The sequence below is a fragment of the Suncus etruscus genome, chromosome 9, assembly GCF_024139225.1.
Source record: "Suncus etruscus isolate mSunEtr1 chromosome 9, mSunEtr1.pri.cur, whole genome shotgun sequence".
Classification (NCBI taxonomy): Eukaryota; Metazoa; Chordata; class Mammalia; order Eulipotyphla; family Soricidae; genus Suncus; species Suncus etruscus.
This window is the reverse complement of record NC_064856.1, coordinates 9576369-9599470: the sequence shown is the minus strand read 5'-3', so window position 1 is coordinate 9599470 and position 23102 is coordinate 9576369. Positions and strand designations below refer to the sequence as shown.

The 23102-nt window shown below is 45.6% G+C and overlaps 1 protein-coding gene and 1 long non-coding RNA gene across 2 annotated transcripts; both read right to left on the bottom strand.

The window, feature by feature from the left end:
* Window positions 1–9017: 9017 nt before the first annotated feature.
* LOC126017527 (uncharacterized) lies at window positions 9018–11213 on the bottom strand. Its single transcript, XR_007498892.1, has 3 exons — window positions 11171–11213; window positions 10600–10679; window positions 9018–9107 (listed from the first exon to the last, which is right to left on the bottom strand). It is a non-coding gene; the product is annotated as an uncharacterized LOC126017527 (long non-coding RNA).
* Window positions 11214–12604: 1391 nt separating this feature from the next.
* LOC126017558 (vomeromodulin-like) lies at window positions 12605–19866 on the bottom strand. Its single transcript, XM_049779495.1, has 9 exons — window positions 19289–19866; window positions 18874–18975; window positions 17714–17872; window positions 16714–16804; window positions 16356–16410; window positions 15563–15636; window positions 14168–14308; window positions 13098–13220; window positions 12605–12787 (listed from the first exon to the last, which is right to left on the bottom strand). The coding sequence occupies exons 1-9, from the start codon at window positions 19864–19866 to the stop codon at window positions 12605–12607; spliced, it is 1506 nt and encodes a 501-aa protein (XP_049635452.1).
* Between the last annotated feature and the right edge of the window lie 3236 nt (window positions 19867–23102).

Below are 23102 nucleotides of genomic sequence, written 5' to 3'. Positions count from 1 at the left end.
AATTTGCCTGAACTAAAGCAATCCCTTTGTTCTATACTTTTACTTCATTTTTACCTTGGTTTGTAGTAGGTCTGAGATTTTTCCTACACTCATAGTAATAACTTTTTCCCATTCCAGTTTTCATTTTTTGTTGTTTTTGGTTTTTGTTTTGGTTTGGGTTGGTTTTTGGTCCACACCTGGCACCGCTCAGGGGTTACTCCTGGCTCTCTGCTCAAAAATCGCTCCTGGAAGGCAAGAGGGACCATATGGGATGCCTGGTTTATAACCACCATTGTTCCTGGGTCGTCCCTTGCAAGGCAAACTCCTTATCGCTGTGCTATCTCTCCAGCCCCCATTTCAGTTTTCACTGGACCTGCTAACCTCTAGTTTTCTTCATGAAAACTAATAAAAGACTGAAGAAGTAGAAAGTGGAAAGAATCACTGCTTGGGAAAAACTGCTCTGGATATTTATAATATGTTAGATTGATTGCCTTGTCTCAGCTATTTTTCTCACTTTATTTCTCATACTTTATCAAAGGATTTCCCACATGGACGTGTGTTTTAGGTATCAGTTTATTCTTTGCTTTCATATTAGACAGAATTTGGATTGAAAATATTGTCCACTACTAGACTCTCAGCCATCATTCTTGGCTTGTTCATGGCCAAGTTTTTTTTATTTTGTGGGTATCATGAAAAATTTTCAACAAATAGTCAAGCAGAATATTTAAAGGTACAAGGACCTCCCTATTTGGTTGATTAATAAATCTGTTACCTTGAGTAATTTCTCTTTTGTGACTTTGTTTTCTCATGTGGCATAAGAATAGTAATAAAATATTTCTCATATATAGTTCAGTGAGATTATAACTTGGAAAAAAATTTAGCATTATCTGTGGAACACAGTAATCATACAAGAGTGATTGATCATTAAAAACCCAGCATGTATTAGGGTATGATATGACTTCTTGTTTGTCTATTATCTCTATTATATTTTAATTATTTTTATTGTGATCAATGTGAATTACAAGTCTTTCACAGTTATATTTAAGGTACATAGTGACAATGAATTAGGGCCATTCCCAACACCAGTGTTGTCCTCTCTCCATCCCTGTTCCCAGCATGCATTCTCTACCTCCCCCGTTTCCCTCTGGACTACTAGTGTAACAGGACCCCTTTGTATATAGCTTGTTGTGATTGGGTATCTTGATTTTGTTGTCATTGACTTTGGGTTTGGTATTTAGGTCTGATCATTTTTTTATTTCCACTCAATGTTCATGCGACTGTTTGCTCCTAGTACCATTCAGTTTTCCCCCTCAATTTAAGAGGCAGAAAAGGATTATTCAAGTTCAGTGGTTCTGTTGGAAGGAAGGAAGGAAGGAAGGAAGGAAGGAAGGAAGGAAGGAAGGAAGGAAGGAAGGAAGGAAGGAAGGAAGGAAGGAAGGAAGGAAGGAAGGAAGGAAGGAAGGAAGGAAGGAAGAAAGGAAAGAAAGAAAGAAAGAAAGAAAGAAAGAAAGAAAGAAAGAAAGAAAGAAAGAAAGAAAGAAAGAAAGAAAGAAAGAAAGAAAGAAAGAAAGAAAGAAAGAAAGAAAGAAAGAAGAAAGAAAGAAAGAAAGAAAGAAGAAGAAAGAAAGAAAGAAAGAAGAAAGAAAGAAAGAAAGAAAGAAGAAGGAAGGAGAAGAAAGAAAGAAAGAAGGAAGGAAGGAAGAAAGAGAGAGAGAGAAGAAAGAAAGAAAGAAAGAAAGAAAGAAAGAAAGAAAGAAAGAAAGAAAGAAAGAAAGAAAGAAAGAAAGAAAGAAAGAAAGAAAGAAAGAAAGAAAGAAAGAAAGAAGAAAGAAAGAAAGAAAGAAAGAAAGAAAGAAAGAAAGAAAGAAAGAAAGAAAGAAAGAAAGAAAGAAAGAAAGAAAGAAAGAGAGAGAGAGAAAGAAAGAAAGAAAGAAAGAAAGAAAGAAAGAAAGAAAGAAGAAAAAGAAAGCTGGGAGGAGCCCATCTAGAAGCTGTAAATATAAATTTAAAGGAAAAAAAAAAAAACAAGCCAAAACAAGCAATCACAAAAAACAACCGCCACAACAACAAAACAACAAGAAATAAATAAAAAAGGAAGGAGGGCTGGTGTGGTGAGGTTTTGTGGGGGAGGTTGTTTGCTTTTTTGTTTTGTTTTGCATAGACACAGTAAGCATTGGGGAAATTAGAAAGGGAATTTCCTTGGCTTAAGAAACACAGGGTTTCTCCACCCTTGAAGCATATTGTCACAGGACCAACTACAGGCTCCAGACATGCTTATTATTGAATCCCAAGATCTTTTTATGGTGCCAGGAAACGTTCTGCTCAGTAGTGGTTGTCAAGATCAGTCCTCTGTAATTAGAGATCTTGGCATTTGCACAGGTCATAGGATAAAGTCTACGATAGTCTTTATGGTTCCAGAAATTCTACTCCATCATGATTGTTTTAGTCAGTGTCCTGTAATTATTCATCTTGGTTTTTGCACAGATCCTAGGATGAAGCCTAGGATAGAGTCTTTCCTTATGGTTCCAGAAGTTCTGCCCAGTTGTGGTTGTCAAAGTCAGACCTCTGGAATTAGAAATCTTGTTGTTTTTTGTTTTTGTTTTTGTTTTCACAAATCCTAGGTCAAAGCCTAGACTAAGGTCTTTCTTTTTGGTCTCAAGAAATGTTCTGCTCAGCTGCAGTTGTCAAAGTCAGTCTTCTGTAATTAGTGATCTTTGTTTTAGCACAGATCAAAGGATGGCATGTCTTCTGATTTCATTTTACCTGTAGGTAAACTGAATTAGGAATGAAAAGGGGGAGATTACTACAGATACTACAGAAATTCGAAGGGTATTTAGAGATTACTTTGAGAAACTATGCAACAATACACTAGAACCTGGAAAAAATGAATAAAATTGTGGATTCTTATACCCTCCAAGGTTGAACCAAGATAATCTAGGATGGGGCCGGAGCAGTTGCACAGCGGTAGGATATTTGCCTTGCACGAGGCTGACCTAGGATTGACTATAATTCAATCCCCCTGGCATCCCATATGGTCCCCAAGCCAAAAGTGATTTCTGAGTGCATGACCTGGAGTAACCCCTGAGCATCACTGGGTGTGGCCAAAACATAAACAACAACAACAACAAAAATCTACCATATTTGAACAGACCCATCATCATTGAGTAAATTTAAATGGTAATTAAAAGTCTTCCCAAAAACAAAAATCCAGTTCCAGATGGGTTTACTAACAAATTCTTTCAAACCTCCCAAGAGATACATAGACAAATTCTTTTAAACCTTCCAAGACATACATACTACCTACACTTCTCAGGCTCTTCCATGAAATTAAAGAAACAAAAACACTCCCAAATAGTTTTTATGAATCTAACATTATCCTGATACCAAAAGCAGACAGAGATGATAAATAAACTAACAAAAAAAGAAAATTACAAAACAATATTCCTGATGAACACAGATACAACATTCCTCACAAGTCCAAGCAAATAGCATCCAGTGCCTCATCAAGAATGTCATATATCATGACCAATGAAGATTCATTCTGGAGATGTAAGGATGGTTCAACATATGCAAGTCAATCAACGTAATATACCACTTCAAAAAAAAAGTAAAATTAAAAATAGATGCAGAGAAAACATTTAATAAGATCCAACACCCATTCATGACAAAAGCTCTCAACAAGATGGAAATAGAAGTAACTTTTCTCAATACAGTCAAGGCCATTTACCACAAGCCATGGCAAATAATATACTCAATGGAAAAAAACTGAAACCTTTCCCTAATACTTGACACAAGGCAAGACTACCATTTTCACCACTCATATTCAACATAGTACTGGAATTACATGCCAGAGTAATTAGACAAGAAAAAGATATCAATAGCATCCAGATAGGAAAGGAAGAAATCAGTCTTTCACTGGTTGCAGATGACAAGATACTATATTTTAAAAATCCAAAAGACTACCAAAAAAAGCCTCTAGAAAAAAATAGACTCATAGCAAAATGGCAGACTACAAAATTAAAGCACAAAAATCAAAGGCTTTCTTCAAGATTTTATCTACAAGAGATAAGAACCCATACATTTTATAATACAGGGGTGCCTCCCACCTTTAACATGTGCCGTGTGGACCTAATTTAAACTCCATGTGACCTGGCAGCAACCGTTTAATCCTGAGATCTAGACCTCAGACACAGAACCAACATGATTCCCTGCAACAGCACCAGGAACCAAATTCCCCCTGGGAAAATCTTAATACTGCTCTAATACCAACTTATGCCAGTTTTGATATGACATCCTGATAAGGAGGAAACGGCAGTAACTTGATCTAAGAGCAGAATGTCCTAACAGTAAGATGAAATTAGAAGACACATCACCCTTTGACCTATGCAAAGACCAAGATTACCAACTACTTAAGACTGACGTGACAGCCAAGACTGGGCAGAACTTACCCTGGGACCAATAAAAAAGACCCTAGCCTAGACTTTGGCCTAGGATCTGTACAAAAACCAAAATCTCCAATCCCAGAGGTCTGACTATAACAACTGCTATGGAATAGAACTTCTGGAATCATAATTTAAAAACTCTATTCCAGGCTGTTCCCTAGGATCTGTGCAAAAACCAAGACCACCAATTATAAAAGTCTGATTATAATAACAGTGGTGGAACAGAACTTCTAGAACTGTAAAGACTATTCCTAGGCTTCGTATTATGACCTGTGTAAATACCAAGATATCGAGTTAGAGAGACCTGATTATATCATCTACAACTGAGTTGAAAAATGCCTGGCACCATAAAAACACGTTGGGGAGAAAAAAAGAGGATGTATGGAGCCAGTAATGGTTCTCGTGACAGCATGCTTCAAGAGCAGAGAAACCCAAAATCTCTTAGACCAAGGGAATTCACCTTCTAACTTGCCCAATACTTACTATGCCTTTTTAAAGAAAGAAGAAGAAGAAGAAGAAGAAGAAGAAGAAGAAGAAGAAGAAGAAGAAGAAGAAGAAGAAGAAGAAGAAGAAGAAGAAGAAGAAGAAGAAGAAGAAGACGAAGAAGAAGAAGAAGAAGAAGAAGAAGAAGAAGAAGAAAAGAAGAAAAAGAAGAAGAAGAAAAGAAGAAGAAGAAGAAGAAGAAAGAAGAAGAAGAAAAGAAGAAGAAGAAGAAAGAAGAAGAAGAAAGAAGAAGAAGAAGAAGAAGAAGAAGAAGAAGAAGAAGAAGAAGAAGAAGAAGAAGAAGAAGAAGAAGAAGAAGAAGAAGAAGAAGAAGAAAGAAGAAGAAGAAGAAGAAGAAGAAGAAGAAGAAGAAGAAGAAGAAGAAGAAGAAGAAGAAGAAGAAGAAGAAGAAGAAGAAGAAGAAGAAGAAGAAGAAGAAGAAGAAGAAGAAGAAGAAGAAGAAGAAGAAAGAAGAAGAAGAAGAAGAAGAAGAAGAAAAGAAGAAGAAGAAGAAAAGAAGAAGAAGAAGAAGAAAGAAGAAGAAGAAGAAGAAGAAGAAGAAAGAAGAAGAAGAAGAAGAAGAAGAAGAAAAGAAGAAAAGGAGAAAAGAAGAAGAAAGAAGAGAAGAAGAAGAAGAAGAAGAAGAAGAAGAAGAAGAAGAAGAAGAAGAAGAAGGAAGAAGAAGAAGAAGAAGAAGAAGAAGAAGAAGAAGAAGAAGAAGAAGAAGAAGAAGAAGAAGAAGAAGAAGAAGAAGAAGAAGAAGAAGAAGAAGAAGAAGAAGAAGAAGAAGAAGAAAGAAAGAAGAAGAAACATTTTTATGTAGTTGCTGGTTGGGGTTTTGTGACTCTTTTCTTTGTCGTTTTTGTTGGTTGTTGGTTTGGTTTTTTGTCTTTTTCATAGTTGTTGGCTTTGTTTTTTATTGTGTTTTTATTCTGTTTTTTGTATTTTTCTTGTTATAGTTTTGTTGTTTTTTGTTTCTTTATTGTTTTGTTTTGTTACCTTGTTGTTTTTTGTTTTGTTACCTTTTCATCTTTTTTCCCTGTCCTCTTCTAAATTGATACTGATAACACCTACAAGGACTTCCTCCTAAGTGTTTTTCTTTCTTTTTTCCTTTTTCTTTTTCTATATCTCCAACAGAACCACATTGCTTGAATCATCTTGTTCAGCCTCATAAATAGGGGGGGGGGGGAAATGAATGGTACCAGATCTAGACACTCACATGAACATTTAGTGGCAATAAAAAAATCGGTCAGACCTGAACATCAAACCCAAAGTCAAATACAACAGAATCTATACTCAACCCACAGCACGATGTACAAGTGGGAACCAGTTATACTAATATTCTGCAGTGTGAATGAGAGAGATATGGGATGCATGCTGGGAACAGGGGTAGAGAGAGGACATCACTAGTGGTGGGAATGCCCCTGATTCATTTTCACTATGTACCTTAAATATTATTGTGAAAAAATTGTAATTCACTTTGGCTGCAATAAAAAAATTTTTAAAAAATCAAAGGCTTTCTTATGCACAAAAAATGATAGAGAAGAAATAGGCATTAGAAAAATTCCATTTATAATAGTACCACAAAAATTCAAATACCTTTGAGTCAACTTATCTAAATAAGCGATCAACCTATACAAAAAAAACTATAAAACATTGCTTCAAGAAATCAAAGAAACTGAGGAACTCAATTTCAAAACTCAAGAAAATTGAGACATATTCCCTGTTCATGGATTGGGAGGATTAACATAATTAAAACAGAAATACTCTCAAAGGCATTATACAGATTTAATGCAATTCATCTAAGGATATTCATGACATTCTTCAAAGATGTGGATCAAATGCTCCTGAAATTTATTTGGAATAATAAAAACCCATGAATAGCTAAAGCACCCCTTAGAAATAACCCTTAGAAATAAAGAAAGGTATTTCTTTCCCCAACCTTAAATTGTACTACAAAGCAATAATCATTAAAACAGCATGGTGGTGGAATAAAGACAGACCCACAGATCAGTGGAATAGACTTGAATATTCAGAGAATTTTCCCCAGACATACAATCAATTTTATCTTTTACAAAGGGACAAAAATGCGAAATTGAACAAAAAAGGCCTCTTCACAAGTGGTGCTGTAACACCTGGTCATCCACATGCAAAAAAGCAAACTTAGAACTCTAATACCATGCACAATGTCAAAACACTCCATGACATTGAGACTAATGGCATTTTCAATGAGGAAACACCAATGTCTAAACAAGTGGAAACAGAAATAAATGGGATTACACCAAACTGAGTAACTCTGCACTTAAAAGGAAATTGTGACTAGGACAAAAAGGTCACTCACAGAATGGGAACAATCATTCACCTAATACCCATCAGATAAGGGGCTAATATCTAAGATATACAAGGTACTGGCACAACTAAACAAGAAAAAAACTAACCCCATCAAAAATGGGGAGAAGTAATAAACAGACATTTCCTTAAAGAAGAAATACAAATGGCTAACGGCACATGAAAAAATGCTCGACATCACTAATCTCAGGGAGATGCAAATGAAACAACAATGAGATATCTTATGCCACGAGATTGGTATATTTCACATAGAACAATAATAACCACTGCCATGTTGGATATGGGGAGAAAGGAACTCTTATTCACTACTGGTAGGAATGCCTTCTTGGCCAGCTTTTCTGGAAGACAATATGGATATTCCTTAATAACCTGGACATTTAGTTCCCATATGATCCAGCAATACTACTCTGCAATGCCTTCTGCACTCCTATGTTCATAGCAGTGCCATTTCTAATAGCTAAATCTGTAAACAATCCATATGCTTGACAACAGATGAGTGGCTAAAGAAGTGGTACATCAACATAATAGAATATTATGCAGCTGTTAGGAAAAATGAAGTCATAAAAATTGCCTATACATGGATGAATATGAAGACTACTATGTTGAGTGAAATAAGTCAGTGGGAGAAAAATTTTCAGGAGTGGTAAATGTGAGGATAGTTAGGAAAAGTGAATGCCTTGTGTTTACTTTCATTTTCAAAAATGGAGGTGACGATGGGAGATACTGGCTTGGGAGACACCTCCAAATTGGATACAGGGCTGAAAGGAATGGTGTGGGTTTTGGTCCTTCTTAGGAGAGTGCTCCTCTAGCAGTGTGGTTGAGCAAAGCATTGCACCACTCCTCACCTGATCTTTGTGTCCTTGACATGAAGTTTTGTTATAGAAAGGATGTGTTATGCAGACACCAGGCAAAGCCAGAAGGTCTCTGGCTGTGAAAGAGATGCAGATGTGTTTTTGACTCCATCTTCTCTACTTCTTAGGGTTCTGTGTATTTTCTGCTAGCTGAGTTGCCTCCAGAACTCTCTTTTGATCACATGGCATGGCCCATAGTCTCAATGTGGGGAACTAACCCCATTGCTCACTGTCTTTACTGTGTTCTCCACTGTCCTTCAGATATTTGCATGATAACCCACAATGTCTATGGGAAAGTGGGAACCTGACCATTTGTGTTGGACCAATGGGCTAAAGAAAGCATTTTGGAGATGTAGATAGGAGGGCAGATCTAGGGGGAAGGACATCTTAATCGCTGTCTCATGATGTGTGCCAGCTTCTAGGCAAGTCATCCTAGGTGTCATCCACGTCTCAGAACTCCTAACATTCCTCTGTTTTGTTGTTGTTGGTGGTGATGGTGGTTTTTTGTTGTTTTGTATTGTTTTGTTTTTCCACAGGAATGATGCTCAGGGTTTTTTGTTTTTTTTTTTTTTTTTTTTTTTTTTGGTTTTGCACTCAGGAATTATTCCTGGTGCTTTGGGGAATCATATGTGATGCCAAATATCTAACCCACTTTGGTCACATTCAAGGCAAGCTCTGGTGCTCCTAGGGTTACATAGTGTCCCTAAGAAACGAGTGTTTTCATTTGGCCTAGACTATGCCACAGTTACTATTTATAGGGAATGAAGACAGTAACTCATGTTTTGCATGAAAAGGGATTTAATTATTGCAAAATTGATTACAATGGCCCAATCCCTGGATGCATGTCTTTCTTGAACTTGTCGAATCCAGTAACATCCAGAACATTCTTCTTGTAGCATTAATCATAATCTGGGCTCAAATTTTCTATGAGATTGAGTGATTTGATTCTGAAAAATTCTCTAGCTGCAGACTGCTGGGTTTATTTTCCCATCTGAAGATCATTCTGTAGGAGACAAAGCACAGCGTATTACATTCTGGAACTTATCAGGTGTGCAGACACGGGCTGAGCCTGGCACTGTGGTTCATCATCCTGAGTACTGTGTTTGGGCTAGGGAGAAGGTCACAATGAGGGAACCCCAGAAGTCACTTTGGGGAGAACTGTTGCAATGGTTCTGGGAAGTTATGGAGATGAAGGGTTCAGGAGCTGCGGGACCTCCATGCAGAACCTAATCAGAGTCTATTTGGAAATGGGAGAACCAAGGGATGGTTTCTGGGGTCCCTGTTCGGTTCTGAATCACTGCAGAAGCTCTTTTTTTGGGAGGGGCACACCCTTTTGATGTTCAGGGATTACTCCTGGCTAAGAACTCAGAAATTGCCCCTGGCTTGGGGGGGGGACCATATGGGACGCTGGGGGATCAAACCACGGTCCATCCTTGGCTAGCGCTTGCAAGGCAGACACCTTACCTCTAGCGACACCTCACCGGCCCCCAGAAGCTCTTTTTATCATTTGACGTAAGTCCCTATAATTCTTTTTTTTTTTTTTTGGAGCACTTTGTGTCCCATATTACCAAAACATGAGATCCAGTCTCTTGGGTTCAAAAATAATTTAGGAAAGAGACTGATGGCCAAGGATGTACCCAGTTATGGGAATTAGGCTGCAGATAGGGGGTTAACACACATGTACACGTTTGTTGTTCCACTAGACAACTTTGTCGTAGGTTTGGCAGAGATATGGGTACACGTGGGAATTATTTCAAACAGGAGTTCATGATCTCTGAGGTGTGAGTTCAAATGAGAGAAGATGCTATTCATCTGGACATTGCTTTACCATGGTTCTCGAAAACAACCCCCAATGGGGCTAGAACTTCTAAAGTTTGTTCTTTGTTCTTGCCTGCCTCACAAACACGTCCTCGGTTCCTACTCTCCTCTCCCATCTTCTATTCCATCTATTCATTTCCACCCCATTCAGCCCACTGTGAATATGTCCCGATTTCCTGGTTAACATTAACCAAATACCTATCAATATCTAGAGCCATTTTGAGAAAGCAAATGTATCATCTTTCAAAGATATCAGGGTTCGGGGGCTGAGTGATAGGGAAAAGAACGAATCCGGGTCAGCATGCCAGAGCAGGAGGGTCTTCAGAGGACACTGGATGACTAAGTGAATGGATTGAACCTGGGGCAAGGGATGGAAAGGGCTCTGTATCCCGAGAGAGGTTTGAGGCAGGAAAAAAGGAACAGTTTTTCTCTCAGATAGTTTCAGGTGTGGAACAAGGGAAATTTTTTCCTTCTCTTGTGAGAAGAGTGTTTCTGGCTAGGGCTCGTTAGTCAGATTTATCCCTATAGCAGAGTGTGGTGCTGTTGGATGGAGCTGGCAGGTCTGTCTTCCTTCATGACTGTGGTGACAGGGCCTCTGGCCCCATTCTCTGCTCTGAAGATTGAAGCATTTAGTGGGCTTGGGTGCCACCAAAACTAGTGCAATGCCTCTGTCTTACCGTCTTCTTAGGTACAATCTTGGAAGAGGGCACAGGATTGGAGGACACTCCTGGTGGCAAGTTCCATTTATTCAAACATTCTGAAAACAAAAGGGGGCATCTTGTAAAGGGAGTTAAAGGCAAGAATGAGCAGGTTGGGTCGTTTCAGCCATTAGCGGCCAGAACACCCTAGCTGGACACGGAACAAGGAGATACTTCTCCTGCCCCTTAATGGCACAACATAGTTAAGACCTAGTCTCTCTGCACCCTTATGTGTTTGATGTGAGTTCCCAAGGCTCAGAGAAGATCCTGGGATACTGGGAAGTGACTGGCACTTCAAAGCTGTATTAGGAGATAGAAGGGCACATCTGGCACTTCTAAGCACATGAACACTGGAATTAGGCCTCTGTTTTGGTGTGCTTTGGGTCCCGTTAGAGCTCAATGCCAACAGGGGCACAGTATGTGTTTTCCATCCAGAGTGGTAGAAAGAAAGTTAGATCAGTGCCTTGACAGGCCTATAGTGGAGCTTCACATCATCCCACACCTTGTGTCTGTGTCTCTATTTGGAGTCTTTAGGAGCAAAGCCACATACCAGTTATGGCAGAAACCGATTTCTCCAACATTGTAGGCAGCAGGCTGGTCACCTCATCTGTCTGGAAGAGGGTGAAAGAGCAAAATCAGCATCAGATCTAGTTGATCTAGCATCAGGGAGCAGGGACTTTTACTCTGTATAGACAGTATATTCACAGCATCTTGACCAAAAGCGTCACCTAGTGTCTGGTACTGAAACCACTTCCCAAATGTAAAACTGTGCCACAAAAACCCAAAGGACACCACGATGAAAAATGTGCAGAGGGGGAAAGCAGACTTTTCTCCCAAGCACACTAGACAGCTTGCTAATGCACACTGGTCACAGCAGAGTTTGCCTACCTCAGAAAAGAAGGAAGAGTATAGGCAAGGGTGGCAAAAAAGAGCCTTCTCTGCTTCTGGGGAGAATGCAAACTGGTCTTGCCTCTATGGGAAACAGTCTGGGGAGTGTCCAACTGCTTCTACCAGAACCAGCTTTTACCAGGTATTATCTCCTAGGAACCTTTCTGAAGAATGCAAAAAGCACATTTACAATGATATAACTATTCTTGCATTCTTTTCTTCAATTACTCATAATAATCCAGATGGAGAAACTCCCCCAAGTACCGAGTGACAGAGAACAAGGAATCTGGAGCTACAGAGAGCTCAAGGCCTGGTTCACAGAATTTACCTGCAGGAGTACAAGGTTCCAAAGGGTCCTTTATGGCTCCACATTCCCCACCTTCCCCTGCCCAGCTCCAAAATGGAATGCTTCTGAGTGGCCACTGAGCACTGCTGGTCATAACACAAATCAAAAGAGGAAAATGTGGTCCAGACACAGAATGGGATGGGACTCAGCTCTCAGAATGGGTGACTCTTGCTTTTGAGACAGTAAAGAAGGAAATGGAGAGGATTTCAACATAGCTAAGTGAGGTAGGGCAGAAAGGAAATGCCTCTTGCTTTTAGAACAATGCGATCTACTAAGAAGCAAAGCAAAAGTCCAGGCAATGGATAGTTTAATCTGTGAATTCTGAGTGAGAATAGTCAGTGGGGGCCCCGTGAGGGTGGTGAGAGGATACTGGATTTTGGTGGCAAAGATTCGGGTAACCCATCATTTCTGCTGTGTGACACCGACCTCCGGACACAAAGACAGTGTCCTGATCCACTGTGGCCTCCATGAGGACAATCAGAATATTTTAAATCATAGAGAAGCATTGTGAGAACCTACTCAACTTACTATTCCTGGTGGTGTAATTCTTTCAGACAGAGTCCTATGAGGAAAGGGTACAAATATTACTTCCTAGAACAAAATAGGAGCCAGGTATGAGATAAACATTGTTACCCCAGACTTCCCCGAGGAAAGTCACATAAAATCGGACAATACCCTGATAACTTGGAAAAGTCAAAAATTAACTAGAGGATTGCCTGCATTTTATCTGAAGACTTCCAAAATGCCATTTCAGTGACAAGTTTGGTGTAATCTTATGGCAAAATCCCTGCTATAGGCCTTCCAGATGCCCACTCTCATGAGAACTATGGAGACAGAGAGGAAGCAAGAAAGACTCAGAGAGTACCTCATGAGCTTGATGTCTGTCACCATTTTGCCATTTTCATTCCTGCTCAGATAGGCGTACTGCACAGCCTGAAGCAAAGAAAACAGCCAGAGTGACCAATGCTGACTTTTCAATACATCTGTGCACTGAACTGCGATTAGACCCAGGGGTCCAGGTCAGGTCCAGAGCAGAGAACAGTTGTTTTATCTGGCCCCAGTTCTACATGCTTTCCACAGAGCCCCAATCTGGCCTCTCCCCTCTTCTGGGACACCTTGTCCTCTGGCCCGAAGGCTTGGGGAGTGGTTCCTCTCAGAGAGCTCTGTCTCCTCTTCCTTCCGGGGACACCCTGCTCCCCTTAACTTCTCCTGAGAACCGACCTCCTGAGAACTCAGCACTCACCATCAAAACGATGCCATAGGCCTCACCGTCCTTCCTCAACTGAAACTCGATGATCAGTTGCAGTTTTCCTTCTGACGGGTAGCTATAGGAGAGTTTGATGATGCTGACTTCGATGTCCCTTACCTATCGTGAGAGTCAGGAAAGAGGGTGGAAAGGATGAAGAACTGTCCCCAAGTTGTGTTAGGAAACACTTTCCCCCATAGGCTCTTCTGCCTTTGGAGTGAGTGGGTGAGCTCACCAAGTGCTGGGCGTCTGCCCACCGTAGCAGTTAGGACCTAACACCCCAAGACATTTCCTGGAAAGCAACGGGACTCGGGCTCAATCGTGGAAAATCTGACTCTTCTCCCTCACCTAATTCAAAGCCCCTTCATGTGCCACTGTGTCACTCTGTTGGCCCCACGATTCTCTGGACAGGGTTCAGGGGAAGGTGGTGTGTGCTGCTGAAAACCCAGGAAGCAGTGAGCAGTGTGACTAGGTCCTGACCACTCCTGGGGTGCTGCTCACATGTGAGCTGCTTCTTCACTGGGCTGTGACTCAGCCTCCTTCCTTCACATGTGTGCTGTGAAGGCCAGGCACATCTCATGGGGAGAACCCCATGTACCCACCTGTGACAATCTTGGTTGGCGACTTCACTCACTGGGACCAATCTCTCCAAAGGAAACTACATCCATTGCCCCTAGCTTTCTCTGTCTTTTCTGGGGGATGGGAGGTCACACCCATCATTGCTCTGGGGTTACTTTTGGCTCTGCTCTCAGGGGTCATTCCTGATGATGCTTGCTTGGGGGACCATATGGGATTCCTGGGGTCAAACCTGGGTTGGCCACATGCAAGGAAAACACCCTACCCACTGTGCTATTGCTCCAGCCTCACTCCTAGGCGTTTTTCACCCGGGCCAGCACAAACCCACGTGTGTGGTTCTCGGGTTGGGGGTGGGGACCATGGGGCGGATAAATGCTGCCTCTGTCCCACCAGCATTTGCTCTTAATGTTCTCAAAAAGAATGAGGCAGTCAGTACCCACTCAGCTGAGTTGAAGGGGACTATTCTGGGAGCTCGTCTAGACAACTCTCACCTTGATGTGGATTGGCTCGGCACAGACAGTGACTTGTTTCCTGACAGCTTTGTGGGCCAAGATGAGAGAAATACTGGCATTTTTAGGATGCTTAGGAAGGCTATTTCCAGGAATCCAGTCTGAGTTATTCACCCTTTTGCCCTAAAGAAAGAAAAGCAGAAAATTTCCCATCACAGGGAGGCACTCGGCATGTTTGCCCCTTGGATGTCCCAACTGAGAGGTTGAGGAGGGGTGTGCACACAGAGTCAGAGGTGACCACGAGAGGAAGAGTCAATAATCTCCTGGGTGGCCTCCCTATGGGGAGGGTGGACAGGGTGGGCAGGGTTAGCTGTTTGGATGTTGCAGAGCCATAGCACTGTGAAGGGCATCTCCAGTTCTCTGACCGTGGGATCCAGATCTAAGGGCACCCAAGGCAGCCTTTTCAGGTGGATCCTGCCGTTTCTTGTGGGCTTCACAGCTCACAGAACTGCCTTTCTGACATGGTCTGTGACCTGGAATGACCTCGTGTTGGGTTACTGATCCTACCCTAGTCAATACTTGTGCTCCACACTAGGGTGTGATATGGTGCTAGTACATTGGATTATTCCCTGCTTGGTATTCTTCTCCCACCGTAGAGTGGGACCTGATTCTTGTCAATAAAAAGCAGGAGTCTGAGGAAGGCTTGGGCTCCTCCTTTGGTCTTTTTTCACTGAGCTGTGCTCATTAGTAGGAGCAGAAAACTTGGATAGTTTGAATTCCTTGCTTGAGCACTGGATTTCCTGAATCCATTCTTATGCCTCTTCACTGTGTGAATTATTTCCTGCAGATCTTGGCAACTGGAACTGTTCCCCCTGCCTTTCCTGTCTGGGAGCTCAGTGGAAATCAAACCTGAATCAATCTCCTACAGAATGTGACCCTTCAACCTTGGGCCCTAATTGGCAGGGAAATGTTTGATAATTTTGTCCTTCATGAAGAAGTGTCCTTCGGGTCTAGTTCTTGCCACAGGGCAATGGGGAAAGTTCTAGAAAGACAAGTGGTAAGACAAGGACTCTTGAGAACATCTCTGGGATGTGAGTTTCTTTGAGCCGCCATGATTAAGTTTGGTTCAAAGAGGTTAATATTCCCCTCCTTTCATAGAGCATCTAAACCTGGGCTGCACTTGCTGAAAATCAGGAAATGGTGGCTGTGCCTGGAAAGGCTCCGTGGCCATATGCACTGGAAGTGAGTGGAGGGGAAGAGATGACTGTGGACCTGATGCAAGAGCTCAGGAGGACTGACACTTGGAGAACCCCTTTCTCTCGGGGTATTGGTGTGGAGGTGATGCAAAGCTATCTGCCCTTCACATGATGTGTAAATGGCGGGTGAGTTTGGGCATCTAGGGGCTAACATTGCTGCAAGACTGCCAAGCGTACTTACACAATAGTCGACGAGCAGACCTTCTTCGAATATCTTGGTCTTGGCAATGGTATAATGGAACTTCTGGCCGGTCACTGCAGGATGGAGACACAGCATGCACACCTGCCCAGGCCAATACTCAGAGCCCAAGTGGTCAGGGTGACTGGCAGCCTGCCCTCCATAGAGGGTCAGGGTGTACCCTCATTTAACTCTTGGTCCCAGCCGGAGAGCACCTATCTCACAGATTCTTCCTGTGCACATGGCTGAAGGCAGCAGGAGGAAGGAACAGAAGAGCTCGGCTCTGAGCTTATACAGTCAAACCAAACTTCCAACAGGAAGAAGACATTTGCTGCCAGCCCCCTTCCTGTCTGCAATAGGAGCAGAAAGTGTCCCCAGATCTCTCTCTGCTGGGCCATCTCTGTAGCTGCGGTGCCCTCAGTCCCTCTCTCTGGAAGGTGAGAGGTTTGGCGCTATAAGGCAGGGAATGGGGCTCTTTGCTGAGGACCGTTCTTTTCTCATTAATGGCCTCCAAAAATTGACCCCGGAAAACTATTGGGGTCTGGAAGTTCAACAGAGACCCCTGGGGAGCGATGGGCCTTATCTCTCCTAGACAGAGTGACACTGGCCAAAGATGGGGGCCTGTCCCAGGGCTTCCGTGTGAAGGGTGTGGAGTGCTGGTGGCAGGAGTTCTGTGGTCCCGGGGATTTCAGCCAACCATGATCTGCCAACCTAGTGTTGCCAGGCTGGGCTACTGAGAGCATTGGTCTCCTTCTCAGGGGATCCTCAGCCCAGGGAGATCAGAGACTGGACTCACCATTCTTGGCCGAGTCGATCTCGAAAAGTAGGGCGCCACAAGGTGATTTTTTGACCTGTGAAATCAGAGCTCTGAGCTGTGCAGGGCAGAAAGAGCCCGTCCTCCCACCTCCTCTGCTCCGTTATCCTCCTGGTCCTCTTTCCCCACTGCCTTTATGGCAGACCTTCTAGGCTCCCCTCCTAGGCTGAGGCATTGTCCTGTTCTGCAGTGGGGACTCGGGCTGCTCTGTGCTGGCTCCATGAGACCTCAGGTCCCCTCCAGCTCTCAGCAGCACCTCTAATGTGTCTCATCCTTGTCCCTGCCTCCCCCAGGGTCTTCCACAGAGCTTGGATTGGGCCTTGCCTTTCTCAGGACTTACATTATCACTCAGTTCCACAGACAGGACCATCAGCACAACACTGTCCAAGGGCACAGGCACGGGCACAGGCAGAGGCAAAGCACCCGTGACCCTGGGAAGAGAGTGCAGAGCAGTGTGAGCCTTGCTTGTGTGTGTTGAGAGCAGGATGAGACAAAAGCTTTAGGGGGACAGACGGGCTGCACCATGGGCCTTCTGAGTTCTTGTCTGCCCTACTCACATTCACCCACATCCTGCAGCATGTGGAAGGTCAGGGGGTTGGGGAGAGAGCATTGCCTACCCACTGAGTTCATCTTCCTGCACAGGGACACTCAGCTGCTTGAGATTTTGTGCACCCAGATTATCCTGGGGCCAGACCCGTGCCATAGGGGACAAGTCTGCTTGGATCAAATTTGATCTGTTTGGATCAAATCACATGCCCTGCATGGGACTGCTGATATCTGTCACTGTGCTTCTTTTGGGGGACTTCAGGGCCACACAAAACAGGCAATCATCTGATCACTGCCCAGATAGGACATCAAAGATCCTCGATATTTTGCGTGTGTGTTCGTGTGTGTGTGTGTGTGTGTGTGTGTGTGTGTGTGTGTGTGTGTGTGCCATCAGGTTATTACTTACAGGGCATATCAATTCTTCCTGAAAGCAACCGTGGGAGTAGATCAGTGGGTGAAAGAGGGCTTGGGTTATTCTCTAGCTGCTGTGTGTGGAGGTCTGGATAATTTTTTTTTTTTGTCTCTGACATGTGGATGTGGCAAATGTGTTATCTCGGCAAAGTAGTGAAAAGAAATGGCAAAAGTGACTAACCTTAGGGGGCTGGAGAGAAAGGGTGAAGGAAGGTGTCAAGAGGGTCAGTATCATAGCAAGAGAGACCCCTCTTTGAGGCTCTACTCATTTCCCATCTGAACTTCGGGGAACACTCTCGCTCATCTCTAATCATAGAGAACAGGGGACTTTGGCTGCCAGGAAAGTGGGGACAATAAATGAAGAAGAGGGTTTTTTCACATACGTCTTCACCAGTGTGATGGTCACTTTTGTGACCTCCATGGTCTTCTGCTCGACTTCGAGTTGGACAGTATTGTTGGTGTGGTCGTGTGTACTGGTGATCGTCATTGTTAGGAGGAGTTCGACCTGGAACCCAAGTACACTGATGACAGCTGCAGCGACACTGTGGAGAGAGACGCAAGTGAAATTAGATGGTCTCCTTGGTGTTTCTCTCACGTGAAGAGACAGGTAAAGGGGAGGAGGATGGTGTCAAGGTAAACTGAGGTGGATCAGGAGCAGATTGCTGGCTGGGTGCTCTTCTGTAAGCACTTCCCTCAGAGGACAGTCCTGGACCCCTGTGCAAAGCTCAGTATCCACGGACATTCAGTGTCTGTGGGAAACTCATTCTTCTCCCCATATCAGGGGTGTCAACACCCCTGCTGAATGGGGTGAGTGCAGGACTGGAACCCCTCCATGGACAGCACGTGTTCTAATTCCTCTGGGACATGGGGGACAGACCAGAGGCTCTTCAGACCCAGCTAACAGTAGGGCCTGCCAGGCCCTCAAAGTGAAGTTGGGGTCCCTCTATGTGTGCCCTCTACGTGCTATGTGTCACTCTGAAAAGGCATCATGCCCCAGAGGGCAGGTGCTGTCCTTGCTAGTGTGTGTCCTGGGCTCGCCTGTTCTCTGTCCCTCCTGCACATGATTCACACTATGTGCGGGTCTTTCCATGTCTTCTCTCTGGGCCTGGCCCTGTGTCTGACACAGCAGGGCTTTCCCTCAGCCTGGGTCCGAGGGCAGTGCATGCATTTGCCTATACTCGTGCTTCTGAGATGGCTTCACCACTGTCTCCCCTGCCTGCCTGAGGATACAGTGGGCTGAATTCACGGGGATGTTGCCATACTGGCCCAGTAGACATCCACAGGAGACATGTTCTTGGTGGTTTGTCTAGAGTCTACCTCTCTGCTCGTTTGGGCAGGACTCACTGCAAAGTTGCCATTCTCCCTGGCGTCACTGCCTGCGAACTGGCTGCTGGTCTTCGAACCTGCAGTCAGAGAGCTGTGGCCTCACGCAGACTGAGGGTGCCCATTCTAGGAGACTTTACCCCTTCTTCTTCCTGGCTCTGCTACTCGGGCTTCGAGGTCAGTCTCAGCCATCCCAGGTGGGGAAGGGGAACCTGCTCACCCTTCAGACTGCACATCAGCGATGACTGTGGCCTGGACTTCCACCCCGTCGTTTGTCATCGAGTACTGGATGTTCTCTACGGTGACTTTCCCCACTTTGAGGCTGCAAAGGGACAGCATGAGAGGTCGGTGCTTGTGCCAGAAACTGGCCTGGGCAACAATAGACGCTTTGGAGCAGCCAGAGAACAACCAATCTGCCCCCCCCCACCCTGGCACACCCCAGCACACTCTATCCCCTATTGAGCAATCATGGCCTGAGGTCTCTGCAAGGAGACCCCACTGGAACACAGAGCCAAAAGATGCTTTTAGGAAATGGGGTACCCTGTCCCTGGGATTGTCATGCCAGAAACTCAGCATCCACAAGAGCAGTTTTCCTTGTGTGGGAGGGATCCAGCCACACTCAGGGAGAAACTTACGCCAGCAACAAGCCGCTCACATCCAGGCCTCCCTGGCCACCTGAAGCCTCAGAGGGGTTGTCGGATGGCAACACGTTGCTGACGAGGTCAGTGGACGTTTTAGTCAGGCCCTTGACTTGGGAAACCACATTGCCCAGGTTCTTGCCACCTGCACTCTTCAGCAAACCTCCAACGGAGTCTGTGAGCTTGGAAGTCACACCGGACACGCCATTACTCAGCACACTTTTAACGGGTCCTGATCCTGGGATGTCGTTGACCTTTGAACTCACTTGTCCTGTGAGTTCGGAGACGGGCTCGGCGGCAGCAGCCGCGCCAGGAAGGAAACTGGATACAGGGCTGGCCAGGGCCTCTGTGTCCACAGGTGCGAGGGCAGGAGCTTCAAGGGCACCTGCATTGTCCTTGGGCTTGGCGGCATCCCCCTTGCCCAGGACATTATCCAGGATTTCCAGGTTCGTGATGGTGTCCAGGGGCAGCATGCCCAGGATGTCGAGGCCAGTCGCTGTGTTCAACACCGAGCCCAGGACCCCAGCCAAGTTCACCTCTGAACACTGGACCATCTCCTCGATCTTCTGGGGCATGGTGCCGTTCAAGTCTGCAGAGATTCAGGAGATGCATGACCTCTGGCCTGTGCAGGCGGAAGACAGAAGACCCTCCCTGCCCCCTGGGATGGTGGGTCTAGGCATTGCATTGCATAGCATAGCATAACTTAGCTGCCCTTCTAGCACAGTGACCCTGCTGCCACCCTTCACCAGCACAGCCTGTTTTGACTGGTCTGTGTCCCCCAGACCTTCCTGGCAGCGCTTTCCATGGGAGTGCCGAGCAAAAGCAGAAGGCTTTTGTCAAGAAGGTCAAAAAATTATGGCATCCAGGCCCTGCATGCTGAGGAACAATGGTCCTGGCAGGCCTCTCCATCTCTCGAGCCCCAGTCTCTGCCTGTGAGGGCTGGCTGAGCGTGAGAGCCTGGGAGGGACAGCAGGTGGGTTTTAAATGCCAGCTGTGCCCCAGACCATTGGGGGCTAATAGGGAGCAGCCACCTCTGTGCTTTCGAGTCCCCACACTTCAAATGCTCAGAAACACCCTTCCCTTCTCTGTACCTCCTGCTCCCTGCTGGCTCTTGGGTGGGCTTTCCATTTGTATTGTTTCCCACAGTAAACGTTGTCCTGCCTGCAGCAGTGTAGGCATGGGGCTTTGGGGCTGGGGCTGGACGCACTAGTCTCTCTGTTCACTGTGTGCCACCAAGCTTATTAGAGGAGGGTCTCACAAGGTGGGGAGAAGCAGTCCTGAGCTACACAGAGTCCCGGGGACTGTGGTGGCTGGAATGCTGCTGCCTCCATGGCCTACAGAAAGGCCCAGGAGTGGAAGTCACTGCAGGATGGGGCCCAGCAGATGGCAGAACACAGTGGGCAGGAGGGCACTGAGGCATAAATCAGGTCCTGGCAGGGGAGTCCCATGCTTCCTGCCCTGACAGCTAGTTGGACCCAAAGGAAATGGCACTGACAAGGCAGCCCCAGGAGGTTGCTTAGTACAGAGGAAAGAGAGGAAAGTCTTTCTCCAGAACTGCATGAGCCACCTCAGGGGGTGTGCAAGGGTCTGTGGGGAAAGTGGGAGCCTGGGAAGCCGAGTTCTGAGAGAAGGAGCTGTCCCTGGAGAGGGGCTGCTGCCCGTGCCCTGAGCCCTGAGACTGGGTTTACCTCCCCCAACTCCATTCTGCTATGCCCATGGGGCTGATCTTTGGTCTCTTACAAGGTCTCTCTTCTGTGCGAACAGGGAAAGAGCCTCAGCCCACCCACACTCTCCCCCAGGCTGTGATGGGGACACAGCAGCTGCCCTTTGGAACCCTGCCTGAACTTGCCTTGAGTGTCCCAGTTTATGAAGGTAGGCTGTGGCAGAAGAGTTCCTGTTGCCAGAAGCCAAGCAGCACTGTGAGCTGTGTATGCTCATGAGAAGGTAGGTGGGAGTTCTGTGCCCCTATGCTGATATTCTGGGGGGTCCAGGTCGGGGCTGCTGAAGCCTTTCATTGAGCTCTGTGGATCCTGTCTGTGCCTGCGCTGACTGACTGCTCCTTTCCCAAGGGTACCTGGCCTTTCCCAAGCTCCTAGGTGTCTTTCTGAGAGAATCATGAGGGACATAGGGGACAAAGCGAAAAGGACATGGCAAGTCAAGAGAGGGTCTTGCAAGGCATTGGGTGATGACTCTGATTTCCTGTTCACCACCCATGGCCCACCAAGATAAGCTGAGCTCCTGTGCGTGTCAGGGTACAACTTGGGATGGTGCAGAGAGGAGCTGTGGCCCTTCTGGCAAGGGGGGCCTGGTTGTTGGTGACAGAATGTCAGGAGCCAATGGTGCCCAGGCAGGCTGTTCTGGGAATAAGCTCCTTTCTCCACAGACTGCTGCCCACATCCAAGCAATGGGGAACCACAGGCCAATGCTCAGCTGCACTGAGGAGCTGATTAGAAATGCAGGTTCCAGGCTGGAGGGCTAGTGCCATGGAAGGGCGCTTGCCTTGCACGTGGCCAAACTGGGATGTACCCAGGTTCAGCCCCGGCATCCCATATGCCCCTCGAACTTGCCAGGAGCGAGTTCTGAGTACAAAACCAGTAACCCCTTGGCAAGACCGGTTATGGCCAAAATAGCCAAAGAAAAAGAAAGAAAGAAATGCAGATTCCCAGGTCCCGCTTCTCCTGCAGTGCTAACAGCCAGGAATGGACCTGAACAGCTCTATTGTCACCAGGCTCCTGAGCTGGTGTGGCACCCATTCCCATTTTAGAAGTGTTTGTCGAATGGTGCAGCTGATGTGTGTCTTGTCTATGAGTTGCATTTTGTGTGGAAGGAGATATTGGGGGTGGAACGGCAGCATGTACTCACATTCCTGGAGCTTTTCAGCTGACAACCTGTAGGAGGCCATGACGGGACATTTGACTCCTGCACCCCCAGCAGGATTCCCTTTGGGATGCCGGTCTGGCTGGCTGGAAGGATTTGGAACGGGAACACTGGGGGGCAGTTGGAGAGCAGATGCAACGTTGGGTAACGGAAGTTCTTGGACAGGAACACTGTTGATCACTGGTTGTAGCTCTACCACTCCTGCCAAGAAGGCCAGGGTGATGACCGTGGCCCCGAGGGGCAACATCCTGCTGTCGATGTCTGCAAAGAAATTCTTGTCACACGCCACTCTCACCTCTCACCATCCAGGGTCATTATGCTATGGTGGCTGTCATTGGTCTTTGCTTCTAAGCAAACATGTCACCAACAGTTGGGGATTCCAGCCCCAGTATCATTTCAGGAGTCCAATTTTCCACCCATGGCCATAGAATTTCTGAAGTTGGGGCCCCTTTCCTGCTCCTTTTCCTGTTCAGCCTAATGATGTCCAGAGTTTGGAGGCACCTGCGTGAGAGCTGTTCTTGGCCTACCCTGCACAAAGGCCTATCTCAAGGGTCCACATCCTCCTCCAAGTTTCCTTTCTTGTAGTTGCCTGGAACCGACTCAGTAACTCGTGGAGCCCTAGAATATTGTGACTATTAGGCACACAAGGGATTTTTCCCAAGCTTCAGCGGCGGCCCAGGTAGAACTGTCCAGTTCTATCTGTCACTGGCATTCAGGGACCTCCCAGGTACACAGACATTCAGGAATCATGTTTGGGCCCAACCTTTCTCTGTCCCCTGGAGCCTTTCTTTGTGTATGGCACTGGGAACATGTGGTATCTGTTCCTTGGTCAGGAGCCCCCGTGAACATAGCTGAGTCATGATTATCTCCATTTAGCCTCATCACTGGCATGTGTCTGTCTGTCTCCATATGAAGTCTGTCACTGCACACACTG

Coding starts and splice junctions, on each gene's coding strand:
- LOC126017558 (XM_049779495.1), bottom strand. CDS start 19,866: ATGCCCCAGAAGATCGAGGAGATGGTCCAGTGTTCAGAGGTGAACTTG. Junction 17,873..18,873: donor GCTGATGTGCAGTCTGAAGG/GTGAGCAGGTTC, acceptor CTCTCTCCACAG/TGTCGCTGCAGCTGTCATCA. Junction 15,637..16,355: donor GATCGACTCGGCCAAGAATG/GTGAGTCCAGTC, acceptor TCCATCCTGCAG/TGACCGGCCAGAAGTTCCAT.